General features: G+C 36.0%; 1 protein-coding gene and 1 pseudogene across 1 annotated transcript in view; both read left to right on the top strand.

Moving 5' to 3' along the window:
• METTL8 (methyltransferase 8, tRNA N3-cytidine) overlaps positions 1-25,680 on the top strand; it is a 73,835-nt gene that overhangs the window by 17,611 nt on the left and 30,544 nt on the right. The window contains exons 2-3 of the mRNA XM_069471313.1: positions 3,490-3,548; positions 9,892-10,046. Coding sequence (XP_069327414.1) covers positions 9,904-10,046 — 143 coding nt within the window. The 5' untranslated portion in view covers positions 3,490-3,548; positions 9,892-9,903. The remainder of the gene's footprint in view (positions 1-3,489; positions 3,549-9,891; positions 10,047-25,680) is intronic.
• Positions 18,917-19,695, top strand: LOC138385257 (large ribosomal subunit protein uL11-like; annotated as a pseudogene).

Here is a 25,680-nt window from a genome sequence, read left to right on the forward strand (position 1 = left end):
CACAGATACGTCTTAGAGGAATCTAACATACTCTGGCCATAATTTTACAGAATTACATATTGCTCCCTTGGAAACTTTCAACTTGTCCATTCTCATATAGAAATTGTATCCTTCCTGTGAATTTTACTTTTCCTTCTCTGGACCCATTTTCTGATTGTGTTGTGCCTTCTGTGAAGTGAGAGTCAAAATTTTACCTGATATTCCACAGTGCAGTTTACCTTGCTTTATTTTTTTCAAGCTATAACTAATTGTAGTTCTTTAAAATAGAATTTACACCATGCTATAATGTCTGCCTACCTGTATCCCATGTTCTTTTAAAGTTATGGAAATACATCCATTTGGATACCTTTATTCACTAATGTTGTAGTCCAAACTTTTTGTATCTAACATCAACTTATGACTTGAATTTTTTCTAAAAGTCCACCCTCAGCCAGGGCAGCCTTATTGATACATTAGTCCAAACATAGCTGAGTAAATCCTGCATATGAGCACAAGCATCTCCTGTCACCTGGTGTACCTAGAGATAAAGATCTCTGCAATGAATAGGAAACCAGAAGTCTCAGTAAGGGCAGAACTCCATTAATTGCATCCATGTGAGTTTTTTTTACCACACTTGTAAGGAAGGACTGATAGCACATAAAGTATGAATGTAACTTAATATCCTTTATCAGCCCACTAAATCTGGTTAACAACTCCAAAAGTTACTGTAGCACAGACAAGTGTGAAATGCCAGGTGCATTAAAACTGATTATTTGGGGTCTGGCATAAAGCTTTTGGAGACAACTTATAGAATAATTAGAATGGTGTATACTTCATATATTTTGGATTGAGGTTTAAGATGGGCTTACATGAAATCCTTTAAAGAAATAACTTCTGCATCCCAGTAGCCTCTTTTTGTGTGAGTGAGAGCATCACATAGTCGCCTTTCAGGGCAGTCATGGAGAGCAAACACTAAGCGTGAGATTCCCATTGTGAAGCTGCAGTGACTGACGTCATAGTGTGATCAAAGTGCTCTGCAAATACTTACTGTAATTATTGTTGTTCTCTTCTTGCTAATGACCTTATTTATACCCTGAAATTATAACCATCCAAAGCAAGATTAAAACAAGATGTGTGAGTTGCCAGAGCTGTCTGCCTGGCACACGGTCACCCTCGGAGTTCTCTGAAATTGCCAGAGTTAATTGAAGCTTCAGTTTTTACTGCAGTGTAGTTCAGACTTAAGTGTTCCTTACCTGTTGGCTTTCACTCTCTAAAAGAGTACAACAATAGTACTTTAATTTGTTCTCATTAATTCTAGCCTCTCCGGTAATGTTTAGTGCAGCTTTATCTAGATGATGTTTGCTCCTCTGAATGAAACCTTTGTACCAGCTTCCAAGCTGAGAAGAAAAGCTGAACAGTTACAAAGGTGAAAACATGAATATCTCCCTAATTTATTTATTTAAAGGATGCTCAGAACTCAAGAAACATTGAGGGAGAGTTAACTTTTAAATGGTGGACAGGCATTTAGTGTATGATTAACAGCAGTTTCTTTCCCTGGGGTTTCAGCAAGCTGAGACAACTGGGAATCATTCTTGGGGAGTCTTACAAAGAGTTTTTTCCAGAGCCAGCAAAGTGCTCCAAGGATAATCATTTTAGATTCACACAAACAGCAGTACTATTTACTGTTTCTTTGGTGTTCCTCTAATAGTATTAATATTAAAATATAAGAAGGCAATCTTAGGATCAAACTTAAAAAGCAAGGGAACTAAGAAGCCCTTCCTTGCCTGTACTCCTCAGCTGTGCAAAAGCAGAAGACCAGTGAGAAGAACTGGGTGTTAAGATGTTGCATTAATTAGGTGGTGCAAGAGCCCTTTGCCTGTGTCTTGAGATTTGAGTACCGGTGAGAGAATGACTGTGCTCTCCTAAATCTGGGGACACCTGCCTCCCAGTGGCATGGCTTGCTCTTTGATTAAGGCCCAAGAGGAGAAACAGAGTTGAGAGAGATGAAGGGAGAGAAGCCATTCTGGGCCTCCTTAAATCAGTGGCAACAAATTAGCAACCCTAGTAAAAACTGGAGAATTAGTACCATGATCCTTCTTGTATATGTGGTATTCAAAAGTAGAAGGCAAATGAGTCAATAATATATATATGGATAACAAAGCTGTTCAAAAAAAAAAAAGAAAGAAAGGTACGGAAAGGTAGAGCATGGGCTCTCCAGTTAGACTGCTTAGATTCAAATCAAAGCCAGTTTTTATGTGGGTGTCCTTAATTAAGCATGTTAGTTTACTTCATCCTTTATAGGTTTTTCCTAAAATAGTACCCCTTGATAGGGGAATGGAAACTAAATAAGATAATATACTGTATGTAAAGTGCTTAGAACAGGACCTCACACAGAGTAAATGCATAATTTTTTTAAAATTAAGATTTATATGAAAGATAAATTGGAATTTGGTCCTTTACTTCCTAAAATATTTCTTTCAATATACTTTGGAGTATTTCCTTTAACTAAAATCCTCCTTTTAATAAAAAATTATTAAAACTATTGCTCCACAAAAATAAAATTTGCAGTTATTTAAGAAGCGCTTTTTCATGTGTGTAACATACATTTTACCTGTTCTAGTAGATTATGTTATAGTTTGTTGGTATGGTCAGGCAGATGTGTGAATCATTGTAAAAAGGGCTCCATTTTAGTAGAAGGAAAAGCATTTAGCTAAAATTTGTAGTTGGGACAGAGATCTGCTCCCCACATGTTTGTACTTCTCTATCAAGACTTCCTCTTGGCCGGGCACGGTGGCTCACGTCTGTAATCCTGGCCCTCTGGGAGGCTGAGGCGGGCGGATCGTTTGAGCTCAGGAGTTCGAGACCAGCCTGAGCAAAAGCGAGACCCTCCCCCTGCCCCCCGGCTCTACTAAAAATAGAAAGAAGTTAGCTGGACAACTAAAAATATATAGAAAAAAAAATTAGCCAGGCATGGTGGCACATGCCTGTAGTCCCAGCTACTCCGGAGGCTGAGGCAGGAGGATTGCTTGAGCCCAGGAGTTTGAGGTTGCTGTGAGCTAGGCTGACACCACGGCACTCTAGCCTGGGCAACAGAGTGAGACTCTGTCTCAGAAAAAAAAAAAAAGACTTCTTCTTTTGCTACTAAGCTTATTGTGGTGGTTGGCTCAGAAAACTGGTAAGTATTAAAACCATCTTCTCCTTGAAGTCATTTTATATATTTGTTCTTTTCCTTGCCTTCTAAAATAGGCACATACCTACCTACACCTGGAGCTGATAGGAAGTCTGTTAGCTCTTCATGGTATACTTCTTTATACTTGGTAGCATAATAAATGCTATTGATAATGACGCTCTGTCAATCTCACACTTGTATGAGCTTCACTTCCTCTCCGGGTCGCCTCCTTGGTGATTGCTTTAGCCAATTGACTATTCATGACTGAGTCTTGGCATTGAGATCTCGGAGGGCCACGGCCTTCAAGTCATGCTCATTCTGTTTCATTTTGGCCTTTATAGGATTCAAGAGGACGAATCACTATAGGATGGTGAGCTGACAGTGGAAACCTATAGGCAAAGTAAGTAGAAGAAATGGCATTTGATTATATACACTAGAATTTGATGGCAGAATTAGTCTGAGCTAAGTGACAGGTCAGGACCGCATTTTCACATTTTTCATACAATAAAAAAAAATTCAAACACTTCACCAAGATTTGTGGAGATTTCTGTTGCCTTCTTTCTTTTTCTCTGCTCTGAACTGGAGTAACGCAAACTAAACATGAGCCTTCACAATTAAAGCACACCAAGACATGCCAAGAAAAGTCTTACCCAGGTTTCCCCTTTTAGATGTCCTCAAGTTTTGTTCCTGAAAAACACTTGATAACTTGAAACTATAATGGGAAGCACTAAGTCTATGGGAAAACTGCAGTGTAACAATGTGGCCAGTATTTAAACCTTTTCTTCACACAAATGTGCAATTATCTCAGTTATACTGGCCTCATAAAACAAGTTGAGAAGTGTTCTATTTTCTGAAAGAGTCTGTATAAGATTGGTGGTGTTTCTTCCTTAAATGTTTGATATTCACTAGCGAAGACATCTGTGCCTGCAGTTTTCTTTGTGAGGTTTTTTTATTGTGATAAAATATACATAACATAAAATTTACATTTTAATCCTTTTTAAGTATAGAGTTCAGTGACATTAAGTATATTCACATTGCTGTGCAAACATCACCACCATCCATCTCCATAACTTTTTCATTTTCCCCAAATGAAACTGTACTTTTTAAAAACTTTTTTTGTCTAGCTTCTTTTTAAAATTGTGTATATTTAAGGTATACAGCAAGATGTTTTAATATACATATACCTAGTGAAATGGTTACCATAGTCAAGCAAATTAGCATATATATCATCTCACATAGTTATCCTTTTTGTGTGTGTGTGACAAGAGCATCTGAAACCTACTCTTTTAGCAAAAATCCCCAATATAATACATTATTGAGTATAGTCCTCATGTGGTACATGAGACCTCTAGATTTCTTCATCCTACATATGTGCAACTTTGTATCCTTTGACCTACATGTCCCCATTTCCTCCCCCCACTCACCCATTAGGTACACTTAATTCTCCATTCTACCTTCCCCCAGCCTCCGCCAACCACTACTCCACTTTCTTTCTTTCTTTCTTTCTTTTTTTTTTTAAAACAGAGTCTTGCTCTGTCACCCAGGCTGTAGTGCAGTTGTGGTGGCGTTATAGCTCACTGCAACATCAGACTCGTGGGCTCAAGCAATCCTCCTGTCTCAGCCTCCTGGCTAATTTTTTTATTTTTGGTAGAGGCAAGGTCTTGCTCTTGCTCAAGCTGTTCTTGAACTCCTGACATCAAGTGATCCTCCTGCCTCAGCCTCCCAGAGTACTAGGATTACAGGTGTCAGCCACTGCGCCAACCTTTTCTACTTTCTGTCTCTATGAATCTGACTACTCTCAGAACCTCATTTAAGAGGACTCATATAATATTTGCCCTTTTTTAAACTGCCTTATTTTACTTAGCATAATGTCTTTAAGATTAACACATGTTGTAGCATGCATCAAAATTTCCTTTCTTTTTAAGGTTGAATAATGTTTCATTATGTGTGTATGTCACATTTTGTTTATCCATTTGTCTTTCCATGGATATTTGTGTCACCTTTTGTCTATTGTAAACAATGCTGCTATGAATATAGGGGTACAAATATCTGCTTTCACTTCTGTTGAGTATATATCAAGAAGTGGAATTGCTGGACCCCATGGTAAATCTATGTTTAAGTTTTTTTTGAGGATTTGCCATACCGTTTCACAGAGCAGCCGCATCATTTACATTCCAACAGTAATGTATAAGGGTTCCAGTTTCTCCACATGCTCACCAATACTTCTTATTTTCTGTTTTTTTTTTTTTAATAATAGCCCTCCTATTGGATGTCTGTTTTGATTTTAATTGTAAATTTAACTTATTTAATAAATTTAGGACTATTTAGATTTTCTCTTGTGTTATTTTAAGCTATCATTGCTGACTTGTGGTTTTCAAGAATTTGTCCTATCTAATGAATGGAATAAAATTGCCTATAATATCCCTGTATAAGCTTGTTGACATCTGTAGGGTCTGTGGTGACATCTCCTGTTTCATTCCTGTTACTGGAAATTTATGTCGGATATCAGTCTTGCCAGAAGTTTATCCGTTATATTAACCTTTCCAAAGAACTAACTTTTGACTTTGATTCTTTGTGTTTTCCATTTTCTATTTCATTGTTTTCTGCTTTTTAAAAATTATTTCCTGCTTTCTAGTTACTTTGGGTTTAATTGACTCTTTTCTAGCTTGTTAAGATAGAACCTGAGATCACAGATTTGAGATCATTTTCCTTTCTAATAGAAGCATTTAAAACTATAAATTTCCTTCTAAAAACTGCTTTATTTGAATCCTCCAAATTTTGATATTTTGAGATTTCATTATCATTCAGTTCAACATATTTTCTATTTACCCTTAAGATTTAGTCTTTGGCCCATAGGTTATTTACCAGGGTGTTGCTTAATTTCTTAATATTTGAGAATTTTTCTAGATATTATTGTCAATTTGGATAAAAAAGCAAAGATCTAGGCCGGGCGCGGTGGCTCACGCCTGTAATCCTAGCACTCTGGGAGGCCGAGGTGGGCGGATCGTTTGAGCTCAGGAGTTCGAGACCAGCCTGAGCAAGAGCGAGACCCCATCTCTACTAAAAATAGAAAGAATTATATGGACAGCTAAAAATATATATAGAAAAAAATTAGCCGGGCATGGTGGCACATGCCTGTAGTCCCAGCTACTCGGGAGGCTGAGACAGGAGGATCGCTTGAGCTCAGGAGTTTGAGGTTGCTGTGAGCTAGGCTGACGCCACGGCACTCACTCTAGCCTGGGCAACAGAGTGAGACTCTGTCTCAAAAAAAAAAAAAAAAAAAAAAAAAAGCAAAGATCAGCAATATGCTGCTTATAAAAGAAGCACTTTAAATGTAAACACATAAATAGACTAAAATTTTTTTTAAAATGCATGACTTACACAATGTTACATTAGATCACTGGTAGGGCTATATTAATATTAGATGAAGTAGACTTCAAAAAAATGACTATTACCAGAGATAAGGAGGGATATTTACTAATGAATCAATTCATCAAAAATATTAACATTTAATACTGTTAAAGTCAGAAAACATACTCTGTATGATTTTAATACTTTGGAATTTATTGAACTTATTTTACAACCCAGCCTATATAGTCTACCTTGGTGAAGGTTCCATGTTCACTTAAAAAGAATGTATATTCTGCTGTTATTAGGTATAGTGTCTATCTATAAATGTAATTTATGTCAAGTTGATGATGTTCAAATCTTCTATAACCTTATTGAATTTTTGATAGCTGATTGTTCTATTTATTACTGAAACAGGGTTGTTAAAATCTTTAAGTATTATCATACTATGAATTTGTTAATTTCTCCTTTTAGAAAGTTCAGTCCATTTTTGCTTCATTTTGCAGCTTTGTTATTAGTTACATGCACATTTAAGATTGCTGTGTTATCTTGATGAATTGGCTCTTATCACTATTAAATGCCCTCTTTATCTCTGTAATAGTCTTTTTCTTGAAGTCTACTTTCCTTATTAATATAGCCCCACCAACTTTCTCATGCAGTGTTTGCATCTTTTTTAATTTTAATTATATTTGTGTCTTTATATTTAAAGTGGTTCTCTTATAGACAATATATTGTTAGGTCTTGCTTTTTTATCCAAGTTGATATTCTGTGCCTTTTAATTGGAGTCCATTTACATTTAATGAAGTTATTGATATGATTGGGTTTACATATGCCATCTTGGTATTTGTTTTCTATTTGTTCCGTCTGTTTTTAATTCCTCTGTTCTTCTTTCCCTGCCTTCTTTTGAGTGAATGGAATATTTTAAACTGTACTTCTTTGTGTTATTTCAAATAAAAATGCTACATATCCACACAGTTTCATTATGCAAATAATATCTTAGTTAAGCTCATATTCAAATTAGAGTATGCCAAAAGAGAGTTAAGAGAACGCACATAAAGGGAGTGGGTCATTCTGGTGGCAGAAACCAACTTCCTTTACCAGAATTCTATTTGGGGCTGGCCCTGCCCTTCTCTTCTTTTCCCATCACAAAATGAAACCCTGACGGAGTAAACCTTAAGCTAACATAGTAGTCATAATATAAAGCAGGTATTTGTTAATCATTGTGGTTAATAACTGGATAGCTGCCTGTATACTGTCCCACTCTTCTGTCATTTCCTTCTTTCTCCCTGCAAGGATCTTAGGAGCTACCCTGGAAAATATGAAATAACTTCCTTGCAATTAAAGTTAAGTCAGACAGGTATCATTATTTTTATGTAACCAGTCAAACAATTCATGAGCAACTTGGTACTGCCCTAGAAGCTAGCAATTTAGTTAAGAAGGCATTTATATAATTTTATTATGTATTTATCTATATTATATATTTTCTTTTATATAAGTTTATTATATACTTATGTAATAAAAAAGATAAATAGCAACACAAGGCTGTGTGTGTCTGTTACAGATAAATAAATGAAATACATAAATGTTTGTGTGGTTAATTAGAGAAACAGCTGCCTAAGCAGGGAACCACATATTTAGGCCCTGGCCACACAATGCTCTCTCCACAGGCTAGCAGGCAGCAAGGCACACACTTCTCTGACATTTTCCTAAATTGCCTAATATCCAGTCTGGTTATGTCTTTTGTCTCTGACTGTCTACAGAGGTTCTCGGTCATTTATAGTGAGAGACACTCTTGCCTTTTTTTTCTTCTCTCTTCCTCTTCTATATATAGATAGATATAGATAAGTATCACATGATTATTTGAAGGATTGAAATTTCATTTTGATTTGGCTTTCCTGGGTGGGAAACGTTTACATCATTTCACACTTTTGAGCATGAATTGCCTCTCTTTCTAGGTGTAATCAGTTTCTACTTTTCAGCATTCAGAAGATTTTACGAATTATATTCAGTGCAGAAAGAGCTCTAAAAATAATTTTGCAGGTAGGGTTTTGCTAGTCTTATGTGGAACACTGGCAAGGAAAAAGAACAAAGGCACATCAGGAGGAAGGTAGTGGTGGGCGGAGCATTTCATTTCATTTGCCTCCACCCAAAGAGCTTGCATTTAGTGGAGAAAGGAAAACAAACAAGGCGCATCTGCACTAGCTGTTGAATGTTTCGTTTCTCATCACTGTTAGTCACATTTGAATGGAACCATTACAATATTTTTGGTGTGCATAACAAAGCCTCCTTTTTTTTCCAAAAGGGAAATTTTGAATTTTATATTTAAAAAGACAATGACATATTTTTGACATTCTGCAGTTCATTTTGGAATTCACAGTCTTAAAACCCATTCATTTTCAGTAAGAGAGTAAAGTGTGTACAGCACATGGTATTTTTATGCCTAATAGCACCTCCAATAGTCCCTAATGCATACTATGTACACACATCTTTTAGCATCTGTTTCTACCTGACAGCTTACAGCATTAGGCTGAATGTTGTGATGAATAGCTGATATGTCAAGCAGTATTACAATGAATTCTTATTGGAAAATATAAGCTCGTTAAAGCATCTTTTTAATACTTTTCCATAAAGATTTTAAAGTGACATATTTACTAGTACATAATTAAGATGACATTCTCTTTAAATGTTTGTTTAAGTTATTCTTCCAGAAATAAGGATGGATTTGGGCTAATGAATAATGATTCTCTTCTTGAGCTAGGATTTAAGCATGCATTTATATAGGGAAATCTATTTTGCAACTGTGTTACTGTTCTTAAAAATATATGTATACAGGATTGTTAGAATTAAGAATTGCTGAGATTCTGTCTTAATATAGTATTTATTTACTTATTTGATTCTCATATTATTCAGTTCAGCATGAAGAATGAGACTTAAAGGTTTATTTTCTTATTTTTCTACTATACTTGGGTTTTTGGTCTAATGGTCACAAAATATTCTCAAGAAATATGTTTGCTTAGAATTCCCGAAACAAAATAAGAAAATCAACTTTTTTAAAAAACTGTCCTTAATATAATACATAAAATTCAGGATCTGGGTTTACATGCTTTGGCCATGTGCTAAAAATTAAATAAACAAATATCCAGCAAAGCAAAGTTGATCAAGGCTATGGCATAGAAATAATGCTAGCCAATGTCACCTACCCTAAATATTCCTTTTCCCTTTCCTGGCTGGAAAATACCTCAGGAGAGAAGCTGTCATGCCTATTTTTCATGTAAAAGTTTTTGGTTTTCGTGTTGTTTCTCAGGTTGTAAACCTTAGGGACCAGATTTTGGCTATTAGACAAACAATACACCGTGCAATCCATAATGACTAATTAATCATTTGTAACTTCTCAGGTACTGCTCAGGATGAATATTATTTGGAGAAATTCCACTTTCTGCCTAAGGCTACGAAAGGTGCCACACAGATACCAAAGTGGGAACCATCCAGTGGCCCCTCTGGGATCAAGGATTTTAACTGACCCAGCCAAAGTTTTTGAACACAACATGTGGTGAGTGTTCTTTTTAGATCTGATATTATATATGTTTATTAAATATCACCAGTGGTATTGTTTTCATTTAGTACCAAGAAAGGATTTTTAAAGCTGATTACCTAACTCACGTTGTAGAGGTCCAAAAGCTAGGGTAACTGATCCTGACTTAAGTGTTGCCAATTCTAAACTTCTTTGCAAATGAAATTGCAAAAGTGAAACTTCCCAAGTGCTTTTAGTGCTTTGGGGTTCTTGCAGACCCTTCCTTCTTACCTCTGCTCTTGATTTGCCAGCCTATCACTGGGTGGGCGTGAGGTGGGGCCCCTCCTCCTGCTCCACAGGCCCTTCCTTTTGTATAAATACTTGTCAGTCAGTGAATGTGTATTCAGTACTTGCTGTTTACTGAGCACCAGGGAGAACATGTTGGTATGACTCTCGTCCACACTTTCAGGAAATCCACACTATTTGGGAAGATATATATTTATAAAAAAAAGGTTAACAATTAGCCATACAAAGCAGCAAGATGTAAGGGTCCAGGGAGTGTTGTAGACTATATGCCTTATGAGAACGACTCAGTAATGTAAAACCATTTCTGTCTGTGCAAAGTCAGGAAGATTTCTTTCTTTTTTTTTTCTTTTTTTGGAGACAGAGTCCTGCTGTGTCACCCAGGCTAGAGTGCAGTGGTGCAATCACAGCTCACTTGCAGCCTGGAACTCCTGGCCTCAAGCAATCCTCCCACCTCAGCCTCCTGAGTAGCTGGGACCACAGGTGTGCCCCACCATGGCTGGCTAATTTTTAAATTTTTTGTAGAGGTAAAAAAATGTTGCCCAGGCTGGTATTTCACCACTGCACTCAAGCAATCCTCCCACCTCCGCCTCCCAGAGTGCTGAGATTACAGATGTAAGCCATTATGCCTGGCCTCGGGACGATTTCTTAAAGTGGAGGAAAATTGAGATTGGAATTACAAATTTTCTATCAGAAATATTTTGGGTTTGGTTCCAGACCACTGCAGTAAAATGAATATTGCAATACAGTGAGTCACAAATTTTTTTGTTTCCTATTGCATGTAAAAGTTATGTTTACACTATACTGTAGTCTATTAAGTGTGCAATAGCATTATGTCTAAAAAAACAATGTACACACCTTAATTTAAAAATACTTTATTGCTTTGCTAAAAAATGCTAAAAATCATCTGATCCTTCAGCAAGTTGTAATCTTTTTGGTGGTGAAGGGTCTCTCCTCAGTGTTGATGGCTGCTGACTGATCGGGTTGGTGGTTGCTGGAGGCTGGGGTGGCTGTGGCAATTTCAGTGAAGTTAGTCACATCAACTGACTCTTCATTTCCCTGAAAGATTTTTCTGTAGCATGGGATGCTGTTTGATAGCATTTTACCCACAACAGAACTTCTGTCAAAATTGAAGTCCATCCTCTCAAATCTTGCTACTGCTTTATCAACTAAGTTGAAATGACAACAAAGGATTTGGTATATGACATAAACTACTTGTATATCTCCATCAGATCTCTTGGGTGACTAGGTGCATTTTCAATGAGCAGTAATATTTTGAAAGGAGTCTTTTTTCCTCAGCAGTAGATCTCAACAGTGGGCTTAAATTACTCAGTAAACCATGCTGTACACAGATCTGCTGTCATGCAGGCTTTGTTATTCCATCTCTAGAGCACAGGCAGAGTACATTTAGCATAATTCATAAGGGCCCTGTGATTTTCAGAATGGTAAATGAGCATTGGCTTCAACTTAGAGTCATCAGCTGCATTAGCCCCTAATAAGAAAGTCAGCCTGGTCTTGGAAGCTTTGAAGCTAGGTGTTGACTTCTCCTCTCTAGCTATGAAAGTCCTAGATGGCATCTCCTTCCAATAGAAGGCTGTTTCGCCTACATTGAAAATCTGTTGTTTAATGTCATCACTTTCATCAATGATCTTAGCTAGATCTTTTGGATAACTTGCTGCAGCTTCTCTATCAGCACTTGCTGTATCACTTGCACTTTTTCTTATTATGGAGATGGCTTCTTTCCTTAAACATCATGAACCAACCTCTGTTAACTTTAGCGTTTTCTTCTACAGCTTCCTCAGCTTTCATAGAATTGAAGAGAGTTAGGGCCTTGGTCTGGATTAGGCTTTGGTTTAAGGGAATGTTATAGTTGGCTTGATCTTCTATCTAGACCACTAAAATTTTCTCTATGTCAGTAATAATGCTATTTTGCTTTCTTATCATTCATGTGTTCACTGGAGTAGCATTTTTAATTTCCTTCAAGAACTTCTCCTTTGCACTCATAAGTTTGCTAACTGGTGCAAGAGACCTAGCTTTCGGCTTATCTCAGCTTTCGATATGCCTTCCTCACTAAACTTAATTATTTCTATTAATAGCTTTTGAGTTAAAGTGTGAGACATGTGACTCTTCCTTTCACTTGAACACTTAGAGGCCATTGTAGGGTTATTAATTGGCATAATGTCAATATTGTTGTATTCAGGAAATAGGGAGACCCAGGGAGAGGGAGAGAGATGGGGAACAGATAGTCAGTAGAACAGTCAGAAAACACACAACATTTATTGATTAAGTTCGCCATTTTATATGGGCATGGTTCATGATGCCCCCAAACAATTACAATAGTAGTATCAAAGATCACTGATCACAGATCATCATAACAGATATCATAATAACAAAACAGTTTGAAATATTGCAAGAATTACCAAAATGTGACACAGAGACAAGATGTGAGCACATGCTATTGGAAAAATGGCATTGATAGATTTGCTATGTGTAGGGTTATCACAGACTTTCAATTTGTAAAAAATGCAACATCTGTGAAGCATACTGAGGTATGCCTGAATTTATTCTACCTCCAGTATAGAGCACAGTGCCTGACACATAAATATTTGTTGAATAATGATTTGAATAGGTCAACTGGAGTAAGGACATTCTAGGTGGGTAGACAATCATAAAACCCCGAGATGAGGGAAGTATAAGGCATTGTACAGACAGTGCATAGGATAATTTGCTCTAAAAAAAAGGCTATTTTAGGAGATTGGCAAAAGATAAGGTTGGAATGATACAGGCCAAAAGTGTGAGTGGGATGAAGATTGTTCATGGTCCTGAATTTGTAGCTGAAGTATAAGGCATTATGGAGCCATTGAAGAGAAATGACATTATACGTAGTGTATTAAGTATGCATATTTGGTAACAGTATACTGGACAGATCAGCAGGGAGAATTGAAAGCAGGAAAGGGCCAGGGAGAAAGAGATTATGAAGGAAGAATAAATGAACTTGGTGCTTGCACAGAATAAAGGAAAAGGTAGAATTTGACTCTGAAGTTTTGATCTTAGGTGACTGATACAAATAGGAAAATCAAGAGGTAAATTGATTTTTTATTTTGGAAGAAAGATTGTAAATTTAGTTTTAGACATTTTGAATAGGATTTGTGAGCAATAAAAATGTCCAAAGCACAGATACTGCTGCTGGCCACGACTGAAGAGGTGAAGTTGGGTATGAGATCTGCAGACAAAATTCTTGTCAGACTAGCCTCTGGAGCAGCATCTTTAGGGCTGGGAAGGTGATCATGGACTTTTTATTGCAACAAAATATCAGTTTAGAATGAAATATGTTGTTTTTTTAATTAATTAGTCCTATACTGTACAATACAGTAGCCACTAGCCATATGAGCACTCAAAATGTAGCTAGTCTGAATTGTGATGTACTGTAAGATTTTGAAGACTTAGCACAAAAAAAATAAGGTAAGGCTGAGTGTGGTGGCTCATGCCTGTAATCCCAGCACTCTGGGAGGCCAAGGTGGAAGGATCACTTGAGGCCAGGGGTTCAAGACTGGCCTGGGCAACAGTGAGACCTCGTCTCTACAAGAAAATAGAAAAATTAGCCACGTGTGGTGGCACACGCCTGTAGTCCCAGCTACGTGGGAGGCTGAGGCAGGAGAATCGCTTGAGCCCAGGATTGCAGATGGCTATGATCACACCACTGTACTCTAGCCTGGGCAACAGAGCGAGACTCCATATCAGGAAAAAAAAAAAATTAAAATATCTCATTAATAATTTTTATATTGAGTTACATATTAAAAATGAACAAAATTTTGGATATATGTTAAATAAAATATTAAAATTAATTTCATCTATTTATTTTCACTTTTTTTAATGTGGCTACTAGAAATTTTTTAATTACATATGTGGCTCACATTATGCTTTTTTGGGCAGCTGCTGAATTAAACCATTTCGACTACCATCACCAATGTGGACAGTTATTGTAGGCTGTGAGATAAAATGGGCCCTTTGCCAGGCAATTAAATCTCCAGAGGAACTTCTGGTCCTAGGCAAGCTCTTCGTTTACCAATTTTTTTTTTCCTTCATTAGACCCTGGTGATTTAGCTGTCTGTGTTCTCTTTTTCCATCTGCTACCACCTGCTCTTTTACTTGAGATTCTTGCCTACTGATTTAAGTTCTGTTTTGTCATAAACTCTCTCAGGAAAACAAGGGTCATCTGGTCCAGCGCTTCTTAAACCCCATGGGCTAGCTTTGGCTGCATGAAAATCCCTCGAGGAGCTACTGTTTCACTAGGTCTACAGGTATAGCCCAGGAGTTTTTAATTTGAAAAAGCTCTTTTAGTAATTCTTCTGAGCAGCCAAGTTTGGGAACCTTGATCCAATCTAATGGTTTTCAAATTTTTCTTTAGCAGCAAAACGTTTTTCAAGTGAAGTTTTAATGTGGAATTCTAGGATTTAAAAGATGAGGCAAACCTGCTCAGAATGAACCTGGGTCATCAGCAGCTCCACTTCTGTTTCTTCCTACCTCTCACTTTTTCTAGCAGCCTAGAGGACCTTCAGGGCTCTGCTGATCACAGTTTGAAAAACCTTGATCTAGTCTAAATAGGCATCTTCTTCCACGGCATACCCTGCCCCCACCAAGGGATTAGCCAGCCTGCACCAGGAAACCTCTAGTGAATGCTCTACCAACATGGATACATACTATTAATAATAAAAATAATTTCCTCCAAGGGAAGAGGAAGGTGGCTCACATCATCTTCCCCTAAACTATCTTTCTTCTTCTTTAAGAGAAGATTCGCAAGTTAAACTAAAACTGGTTTGTTCTCCCCTTCCTTCAAGTCCAAAGTTCTGTCCAAAAGTTCTCATTTTCTTCCTTATTTTCTTTCAATTTAAGAATAGTGTTTTTTCTCTTGCTGAATTTGATTTTTATTTTTTTATTTATTTTTATTTTTTGAGACAGAGTCTCGCTCTGTTGCCTGGGCTAGAGTGCCATGGCATCAGCCTAGCTCACAGCAATCTCAAACTCCTGGGCTTAAGCAATCCTTCTGCCTCAGCCTCCCAAGTAGCTGGGACTACAGGCATGTGCCACCATGCCCGGCTAATTTTTTTTTCTATATATATTTTTAGCTGTCCAGATCATTTCTTTCTATTTTGTAGTAGAGACGGGGTCTCGCTCTTGCTCAGGCTGGAGAATTTGATTCTTTAAACATGTTTATAGAAAAGTACATGTCAGTTTTCTCTCAGAGATACTGCTTAGAATTGTCTACAATTCATTTTCCCTTTAGCCTCTAGTTAGTAAGGATGATTTACTCTCTATATGACCTTCTTTTAAAGTTGTTTTTTCAAGAAAAGATAAAGATAACCCCTTTTATTCAGTTTCTCATATCCTGAGAAAGATTTGACTTCCAGATTCTGGAAATTTTTATTACTAGTACTTATATCTGACTTTATTTTTACTTATAGTCTTTTATTTTTTAATTTTCGTGACATGAAATTCATATGCCATAAAAATAACCATTTTAAAGTGAACCATTCAGTGCATTAATAACATTCACAATTTTGTGCAACCAGCAACTTTGTCTAGTTCCACAACATTTCCATCACTCCAAAGTAAAAACCCCTTATCCGTGAAGCAGTTTACCCCCACTCCCCCAGCCTCTAGCAACCACTAATATGTATTCTATCTCTATGGATTTACCTATTCTGGATATTTCATAGAAATGGAATCATATGATATGTGATCTTTTGTGTCTGGCTTCTTTTACTTGGCATAATGTCTTGGAGGTTCATCTACCTTGTAACATGTATCGATACTTCATTCCTTTTTGAGGCTCATTAATATTCCATTGTTTAATACACTACTGTTGGTTTATTCATTCATCTACTGATGGACATTTGGACTGTTTCTACCTTTTGTCTCTTGTGAACAGTGCTGCTATGAACATGTGTGCACATGTTCTTGTTTGAGTCCCTATTTTCAATTTTGGGGGGTATATTCCTAGGAGTGGAATTGTGGGTCATATGGTAATTCTGTTTAAGTTTTTAAGAAACTGTCAGACTGTTTTCCATAACAGATAAACCATTTTACATTCTGCCTATAGTCTTTTAAAATCATACTTAGTACATTTATCAGTTTTGGGGGTATTGACAGGAAATGATACTCAAAATGCTTTTGGGACATGGCCCAGAAATCTGTCTATATTGAGTAACTTACACAGATATTAATACTTGGAAAACTCATTCCTTACTCCACACTGTTCTTGGTTTAAGTGTGTAGGAACTTTTCAAGGTATCTCTGAAATTATAAGGAAGCAGTAAATGCCTATTACATGACCAAATCAGCTAGGCCAGTGGTATGATCCACAATAAGAAATACAGTTTACATCCTGGACCAGTACGTGATGATATCACATATACACATATATAAAACAGTAGCAAAAGCTTCCTGTACATTATTTGCCATGTGAAATGTACACCAATGTTTTCCATTTATTTTATTCTACTCTATTTCTTTTTCTTTCTCTTTTTAAGTGTAGGTTAAACTAACTAAATTGATTTCATGACTCACAAAGGGATTATGACCTTTAGTTTAAAAAACACTGAGCTAAGCCATTCTCTGTAGATCCAAGGTAAGACCTGTGTGTTGCAACATGACTTCTGTTACATAACCCTTTTAAATAATAGACTGTTTCCAGGGTCCAAATAGATACCAAAAATTCTTTCTTATTACATAATTTTCTATATATAATCATTACATTTATCATCTTATTTCTCTTGCCCTGTTTCATACTAGTTCTTTGTTGCAGTTAATCAGTAAGTATTTTCTTTGGCTACCTCCATTATAACATTTGTCATGAGAGGCAGTGTAGTCTAGATGTTGAGAGTATAGTCTTAATAGTTGTCCAAGCTTGGGAAGTTACTTAATCTCTCTGTGGTTCAGTTTCCTCATCCGTAAAATGGGATAATGGGATAATAATAGTAATATCCATCTCATGGGGTGTTGTGAGGATTAAGTGAGTTTATATAATATAAAATGTCTACACATAGTAAATAACATATAAGAATTAGCTATTTTATTACTATTTTCTAACATGTACTTTATTTATGTATCTGTTTTATCTTCATTATTAGAATGTATGATTCTTCAGACAAGAGCTGTTTCATAGCTATCTGTTTCATAGCTATATTCCCTATAGCTATATTTCCTATAATGGGCAACCAATAAATACATTTGAGTAACTGAATCAATATAGAGAAATATAAGATCCAGTTCCTATCTACTAGAAGCTTAGAACTAGACTGAAAGTTAGTATAGTGGCTAAACATGGACTTCAGAATCCCAAAAATCTGACTTGAAATCCTGAATCTATCCCTTTCCAGCTACGCAAACTTGAGCTAGTTCATTCCTGGGGTTCTTGTGAGTGGTAAAGTAGATAATACATATAAGCTCTCAGTAGTAAGTATTCACTAAAAGGCATCATTCTTAGTATTATTGGATGACGAATTGAGATATACACCCATGCATAAATTAACAACATAAAGGAGTATGCAAGGTCATAATAAGTGATAAAGACTGTAAAGACCATAAGAATTCAGAATAGGAAGAGATTCCCAAGGTGAGGATGGAAGAGCAGGTAGAATTTAACCTGAGCTTTGAAGGATAAGGAATATTTAAACAGTGAAGCTAATTTGTTTGGGACCAGTGGTAACATGAGCAAAGATCTGGAATTGGGAATAAACACATGAGGTATATTCCAAAGCAAGCAAACCAGCCTAGTTGGAAGAGAGGCTTCATATTTTGAAACAGTATGAGTAATGTGACAAAAGAAGTATTTAGGAGAATTTAATTTGGCTCTGTTTTTCAGAATTCTTAGAGTTAACTGTTATAGAACATGGAAGGATACCCCTTATTCCCAGCATTTTCTATATATTGACATGTGTCCATCACTGGGCTAGGTTCTCTGGCAGACCCAAGAGATAACTAGTCTATTTCACAAATAAGCCAAAGCCTTGCAAGTAAAAAAAGATGAGATGAATTTGAAATGCAGAGTATTCGTCTTCCAACAAAATGAATAAGGAATAGTAAAAACACACAGAACTATACCAACGGCAACCCAAAAAAGGCCATAAACATGGAAAATTAGTGACCAAGAAAAGTAATTGTAGATTCTTGTGTGGCTTGGAGTAGCTCCTAAGCCCATCTACATTCCTCAGCAGCAGTGCTAGGAAAAGAAGGTCAGCAGGCAAATTGTAAGTCTTCCTACTCATATTCATTAGGCAGCCCCAGCAAAGGTTGAAAATGAGCCCTTGGAAATAAATGTTCTTACCTATCACAATAGAATTTGAGGTCTCAGGAGAGCAGGGGAAACCAGATGGCTCTGTTTTCCAGGGTACTATGCTGAATTGAGGGACCTATCCAAAGCCCAAGAGAAATTACTCTTAGAAGTAGGGCATATCTTAACTAGGTAAATGAGACCTGGCATAGGACTCATAAAAAAAAAAAAAAAAGGCAGACTCAGTTTTTTGGCTTTCAGCTTGGAAAAGCCAAGGTACAACTTTCTTCATTTGTCCCATATCCAGGTTCAGTTGACACCAGCCCCTTCTGCCATGCCATTCAAGTTCAACCCCAAGGAGATCAAAGTGGTATGTCTGAGGTGCACCAGTGGGGAAGTCATTCCACGTCCTCCCTAATTCCCCAGACCATCCCCCTGGGACTATCTCTAAGAAAAGTTGATGATGACATCACCAAAGCAACTGATGACTAGAAGGGTCTAAGGACCATTCAGAACAGGCAGGCTCAGATTCAGCTGGCACCTTCTGCCTTTGCCTGGATCAGCACAGCCTTCAAGAAGCCACCCAGGGACTGAAAGAAACAGAAAAACATTAAGCACACTGGAGGCTGGGCACAGTGGCTCACGCCTGCAATCCCAACACTTTGGGAGGCCAAGGTGGGAGGATCACTTGAGGCCAGGAGTTCGAAACTAACCTGGGCAACAGAGTGAGACCCTTTCTCTACAGAAAATAAAAAAATTTGCCAGGCATAGTAATGTATGCCTGTGGTCCCAGCTACTGGGGAGGCTGAGGCAGGAGGATCACTTGAGTCCAGGAATCTGAGGTTACAGTGAGCTATGATCACACCACTGCACTCCAGCCTGGGCAACAGAGTGAGACCATGTCTCAAAAAAAAAAAAAAAAGCATAGTGGAACTATTACTTTTAATGAGATTGTCAACATTACCTGACAGATGTGTCACTAATATTTAGCCAGAAAACTAAGAAGGAAATCCTGGGGAGTACCTAGTCTATGGACTGCAATTTCAATTGCTCCACCCTCATGACATCATAGATGACATCAATAGTAGTGCAGTGGAACGCCCTGCTAGTTAAGAACTACAAAGAAAAATATTTCAATGAAGGATAATTTGACAAAACAAAAAAGCAGACCCAGACCCTCATAAAGGCTGCCTGCTACCCAGTGGAGTCTATCAGTGCTTTTGCCTCCCCCCACCCCCACCTAAGCTACAGAAAATAGAGAAAATGCCTAGTCTTTGAACTGGAGCTTACAGGGAAAGAGAAAAGGATCTCTGGGACAAGTAGAGTTTTAAGGAGAATTTACCTGCAAAATAACAGAAAGGAAAGAAGGAAGGAGGGAGAAGGAACATAGAATACATAGCGATTAGTTTGCATTTTCCAATATTTAATATAAAGGGAATCATATAATATGTATTCTCTTTTTGTCTGGCCTCTTTGACTCAGCATAATTATTTTGAGATTTATCCATGTTGTTGTATGTTTCAATAGTTTGTTCCTTTTTATTGCTGATAAAAGATTCATAATCAGAATATATAAGAAGCTCTCAAAGGTCAAAAATAATGAAGCCACCCAGTAAAAATGAACAAAAAATTTTAGGAGACACTTAACCAAAGAAGGTACACAGATGGTAAATAAGCACATGAAAAGATGCTCAACATCATGAGTCATAAGGAAAGGGCAAATTAAAGTCACCATGAGATAGTGATACCACTACTTACCTATTAAAATAGCTGAAATTCAAAATATTGAGCATACCAAGGGTTGGCAAGGATGTGGCCAAACTGGAACTTTCATACACTGCTGGTGGGAATATAAAATGGTATAAGCACTTTGGAATGTGACTTGGCAGGTTCTTAAAAAGTTAAACATATACCTACTATTTATACACACAACATGGATGAATTTCAAAATAATTATGAAATTATTGACAGAATTATTTCAGTAATAAATTAATAATAAATAAATATTTATTAGTATTCTTTCACTGAGTGAAAGAAGCTAGAAATAAAGAATACATACTATACTTTCTTGTAGTGTTCTAGGAAATGCAAACCAATCTATAGACACAGAAGGCAGGTCAGTGGTTGCTGGTCAGTAGGGAGGCTGGTGAGAAGAGGAGCCATGGGAAGAAGGAGTTACAAGGGGCACAAGGAAACTTCTGAAGGTGATGGATATGTTCATTATGTTGATTGTGGTGATAGTTTCACAAGTGCTACATATATCAAAACTTACCAAATTGTACACTTTGAATATCTGAAGTTTACTGTATGTCAGGTACACTTTAATAAAACTGTGAAAAACTATGGTTATATCTATACATTGGAAAATAATGTAGCAGTTAATAAAACTGAGAGATCTATCTTTACTAATATTAAGAGATGGCTGTGATACATTGATAAATGAAGAGAGTAAGTTGCAGAAAAGTATCTCCAGTGTGACATTTTTGTTAAGGAATTCTTGTACCCGTGTTACATGTAGATACACATCTTAGTTTTTATATGTAGAGAGAAAAGTCTGGATAGGCCCACATTATCCTGATAGTGATGTTCATCTCAGGCATGGGAATGGGCATGAGAGGCAGGGTAGAGATGAAAAGATGAAACTTTATATTTTGTATGTATTGGTTTTGTTTGAATTTTAGTTAATAAAAAAAGAATGTCTCTCCTTACACCTATTCCTGCCTTACTAGCTACCTGATGATAAAATCTGTATTTTTTAATACCAATTACAATTTCTTACATCAATTATAATTTTGAGTTCTACCAAATCTTCCTCGTCTTGTGTCCCCAATTCACAGCCCAGTGCCTGATAGATATAGGTTCACAATAAATGTTTAATAAGGGAGGTGGGTATCAGTTTCTTCCAGCAGCTGTGACCTCCATTCCATTGTATGCAGAAGTGAGACGGCATTGGTTCTTTCTGTGTTTGTGTCTTCTGTTAGTCACTCATTCCTAAGAAACTAATTTACTGATAACAATAATCAACTGAAATATTCATTATAGCCAAAAAGAGAAGTGAGCATCTAGGAATAAGAAATATAAATTAGCATCAATAGTAGAAAAGATGATTTAATTGAAGTTAGTTCAATTATTTGCTGATATGCCTATAACAGCTATATTTCATCTGTTCTGAGACTCACATTTTTTCACCAATTAACATTTCTGGAATTATGACACTTCTTACAATTGATGACATCTTAAAATTATAGTTGGAAGTATTTTTTCTTTCTTACTGATACAGAAAATAATGGCATCTTGGATTTGATGAAAGAAGATAATTATATTTTCAGAGTACTTAATCTTAATTCATATACTATTCTGAGAACTATTACTCTTACTTTACTAATACAAAAACTAAGAGACAGAAGATCTAAATGATTTTCTACTTTGATACATCAAGGTTAACATAGAGTATTTGTTATCTTATTAGAAAAGCATTATTTGCTATATGGATAAATGGGCAATGGACATAAAAGTTGATCCACACAGAAGTACATATAAGCATATGAGAAAATATTCAACAGTAAAATAAATACAAATTAAAACAATAAGGTAGCCTTATAGAGCTATTAAATTAACACAAAAAATAGAAAGCAAGAAAGAAAAGCAACTTAGGATAACATCCAATCCAGATAGCATTGTAAATTAATATAATTTTGTTTGGTTATCTTTCTGTTTATTCTTTTATTTATCTCATCTGTTCTTTTCCCCTCTGTTTCTTTTATCCTGCCTTCTTTTGGATAAACTGAATACTTTTTTTATTCTATTTTATTTTCTGTACTAGTTATTTATCTCTACATCTTTGCATTATTTTTTAGGAGTTATTCTAGCACAATAGTTTCAAACATTTTGGTCTCAAGACCCTTTTACCCTCTTAAATTATTGAGGACCCCAAAGACCTGTTATAGATGTGGATTATGCCTATTGATATTTTCTATATTGGAAAACTGAGACATTAAAAATATTTATTATTTCAAAACAATAATAAACCCATTATATGTTAACATAAATTACATATTTTAATGAAAATATATGTTCCAAAAAATGTAATGCAAAGAGTGGCATTGTTTGAAATGTTCGCAAGTCTTTTTAATGTCTGCATTAATGGAAGAAGCTGAGTTCTCATATATGCTTCTGCATTCAAATTTTGTGATGTGTTGTGTAGGTTAAATTATTTGAAAAAAATTTGGCCTCACACAGATATGTGCTTGCAAAGGTGAGGAGTTTTTAATAGCCTTTTCAGATAATTGTGGATGTTTTTCTTGATACTACACTAAAACTCAATAATGGTAGTTTTTAAGTTGCAATACGGAATATGAAACCATACCAATGAACTTTTTATATTCTTCTACATTATAATACATTGGGGCACCCTGTACTTTGGATAGATCCTTTACTTATGCATCATTTTATAACATGATTCATAGATAATTTGGAAAAGATTGGTTCCCTGTTTTATGTAGTTTTTCCAAAGGTTGACACATTTCATTATACAATATCTAAAAATCACTTTTGTTAGTACCACCGCCAGTCTCATCAGGAAAGTCTTTACTAGGGAGCTATCAAACTCTTGGTGGTAGATACAAGTTTTCTAAAATTTTAATTTCTGCTTGAAAGCACAAAATTTATCTTTGGCAACAAATATTATCATTTGCTTTTCTTGAAGTGGCTCATTTTGTTTACTTTTGAGAAAATATATGCCAAATACCCAAGTCTGAATAACTATAGTTTTATCTACAGTTGCTCTTTCAAGTTAAAAAAGCATTCCATGAAGAAAACCACTAGTTCAGTTCACAACTCCTGTTGTACAAGTGCTTTTCCTCAAGTCATTCATCGTACTTCATTGTGGAGCAGAAGTGTTTGATGTATACTTTCCATCTTGTCATTCAGAATATTAAAAAGATGTGTACCAAAGCATCAATATTTTATAAAATTAATAATTTTTACTGTTTCTTCAACCAGTGAAAATTTTTTAAAAATTTATTTTTATTTTTTGCAAAAATTGGTATATTATTTGCCACTCATGGATGGTGTTAGAGAGTACAATGACTACTAATACATTTTGGTGTCATTGCTTTGTTTTATACTAAAGCAGTTATAATTTTACCCATCATTGTTTTTATACCATCAGTGCAAATGTCAACATAGTGAAAGAGCAAAGTACAATATTATGAGAATAGTTTTGACTTAGTGGACCACCTAAAAGGGTGGACCACAGTTTGAGAACCACAGTTCTAGAGATTATAATATGCTTCCTCAACTTAATACAGTCTACTTAGAATAAATATTGTACCATCTAATGTAAAATGTAAGAATCTTAAAACGATATGATTCTACTTATCATCCCCCTAATGTTTGTGCTATTGTTGTCATATAGTTCACCTCTATATATGTTATAAGTGGTACAATCATTGTTACTATTTTTGCTATATATAGTTAGCTGGGTTTTTTAAAGAAATTTAGAAAAAGAGAAAAATTGCCTTTTATACTTATCCATATATTTGTCACTTTTGGTCTCTTTATTCCACCCTACAGATCTAAGACTCTATCTGGTACCATTTTCCTCCAACCTGAAGATCTTTAACATTTCTTGTAGTGCAAGTTCTGCCACTAACAAATTCCCTTAAATTTTGTTTATCTGAAATTATCTCTACTTAAAAATTTTGAAAGATTTTTTCACTGCATATAGAATTCTAGGTTGACTGATTTTTTTTCCCCCAGCACTTTAAAGATGTCATTGCTTTGTTCTTTTGGCCTCCATTATCATTGTTTCTGATGAAAAATCAGCTGTAGTATATATTTCTTTTCCCCTATATATAATAGATACTTTTAAAATTTCTCCTTATCTTTTGTATTTAGCAGTTTTCTCTATATTTATGTTGCCTGGGGTTTACTGTACCTCCTGGATCTGTTGGGTGTTTCTTCTTTTTATAAAATCAAATTTGGGGGCTGAGAGGAGGATCACATGAGCCCAGGAATTCAAGACTGGCCTGGACAACATAGCAAGACCCTGTCTCTACAAAAATAATTTTTTTAAAAATTAGCTTGGTGTGGTGGCACATGCCTGTAGTCCTAGCTACTTGGGAGGCTGAGTCTGGAGGACTGTTTGAGCCCACAAGTTCAAGGTTACAGTGAGCTATGATTGGCTGCTGCACTCCAGCCTGGGCAATGGAGCAAGACCCTGTCTCTTAAAAGAAAAAAAAATTGGGGGGAAAATTTTAGCCAGTATTTCTTTAGGTTTGTTTTTTTTGTTTGTTTTGTTTTGGTTTTGATTTTTTTTCCTTTTTCTTATTCATTTCTCTCTTTTCTCCATTTCTGGGACTTCAATTTATGTGTTTGTTAGACCAGCTGATATTACCACATAGGTTACTGAGACTCAAACATTTTTTTCTATCTTTTTTCTCTCTATTCTTCAATTTAGATGATTTCTACACCTGTCTTTAAGTTTACTGACCTTTTCTCTGCAGTGTCCATCAGCTGTTAAGCCTACTCAACAAATTCTTTATTTCAGATATTGTAAATGGATTTGTTCTAGAATTTCCTTTTCTAAAAAATAGTTTCCATTCTTTTGCTGAAATTTCTCTCATCTATCATTTGTTCTGTCCATCTTTTCCTTTAAATCTTTAAGCATATTTTTAAAAGCTATTTTAAAGTCCTTGTGTACTTATTTCAATATTTGGTTTTCTCAGAGTCTACTGATATTGACTGCCTTTTCTCTTGATTCACATATCTAATAGTTTTTATTTGTATGGTAGATTTACAGATGATATCTTACATGGAGTCCAGATTATGTTGTCTTCCTTTAAAGATGGTGAGTTTTTTTTTCTGGCAAGGGGTTAAATTACTGCCAGATCTTGCTTGCATCAGGTTTGATTTTAGGTGTTGTTAGGATGGGACTATTTTAATATCATTCTGAGTCCAGTATGTTTTTTGTTTTTTGTTTTTTTTTTTTGAGACAGAGTCTCACTCTGTTGCCCGGGTTAGAGGGCCGTGGCGTCAGCCTAGCTCACAGCAACCTCAAACTCCTGGGCTCAAGTGATCCTTCTGCCTCAGCCTCCCA

Source organism: Eulemur rufifrons, chromosome 1, assembly GCF_041146395.1.
Source record: "Eulemur rufifrons isolate Redbay chromosome 1, OSU_ERuf_1, whole genome shotgun sequence".
In the NCBI taxonomy this organism is placed as follows: Eukaryota; Metazoa; Chordata; class Mammalia; order Primates; family Lemuridae; genus Eulemur; species Eulemur rufifrons.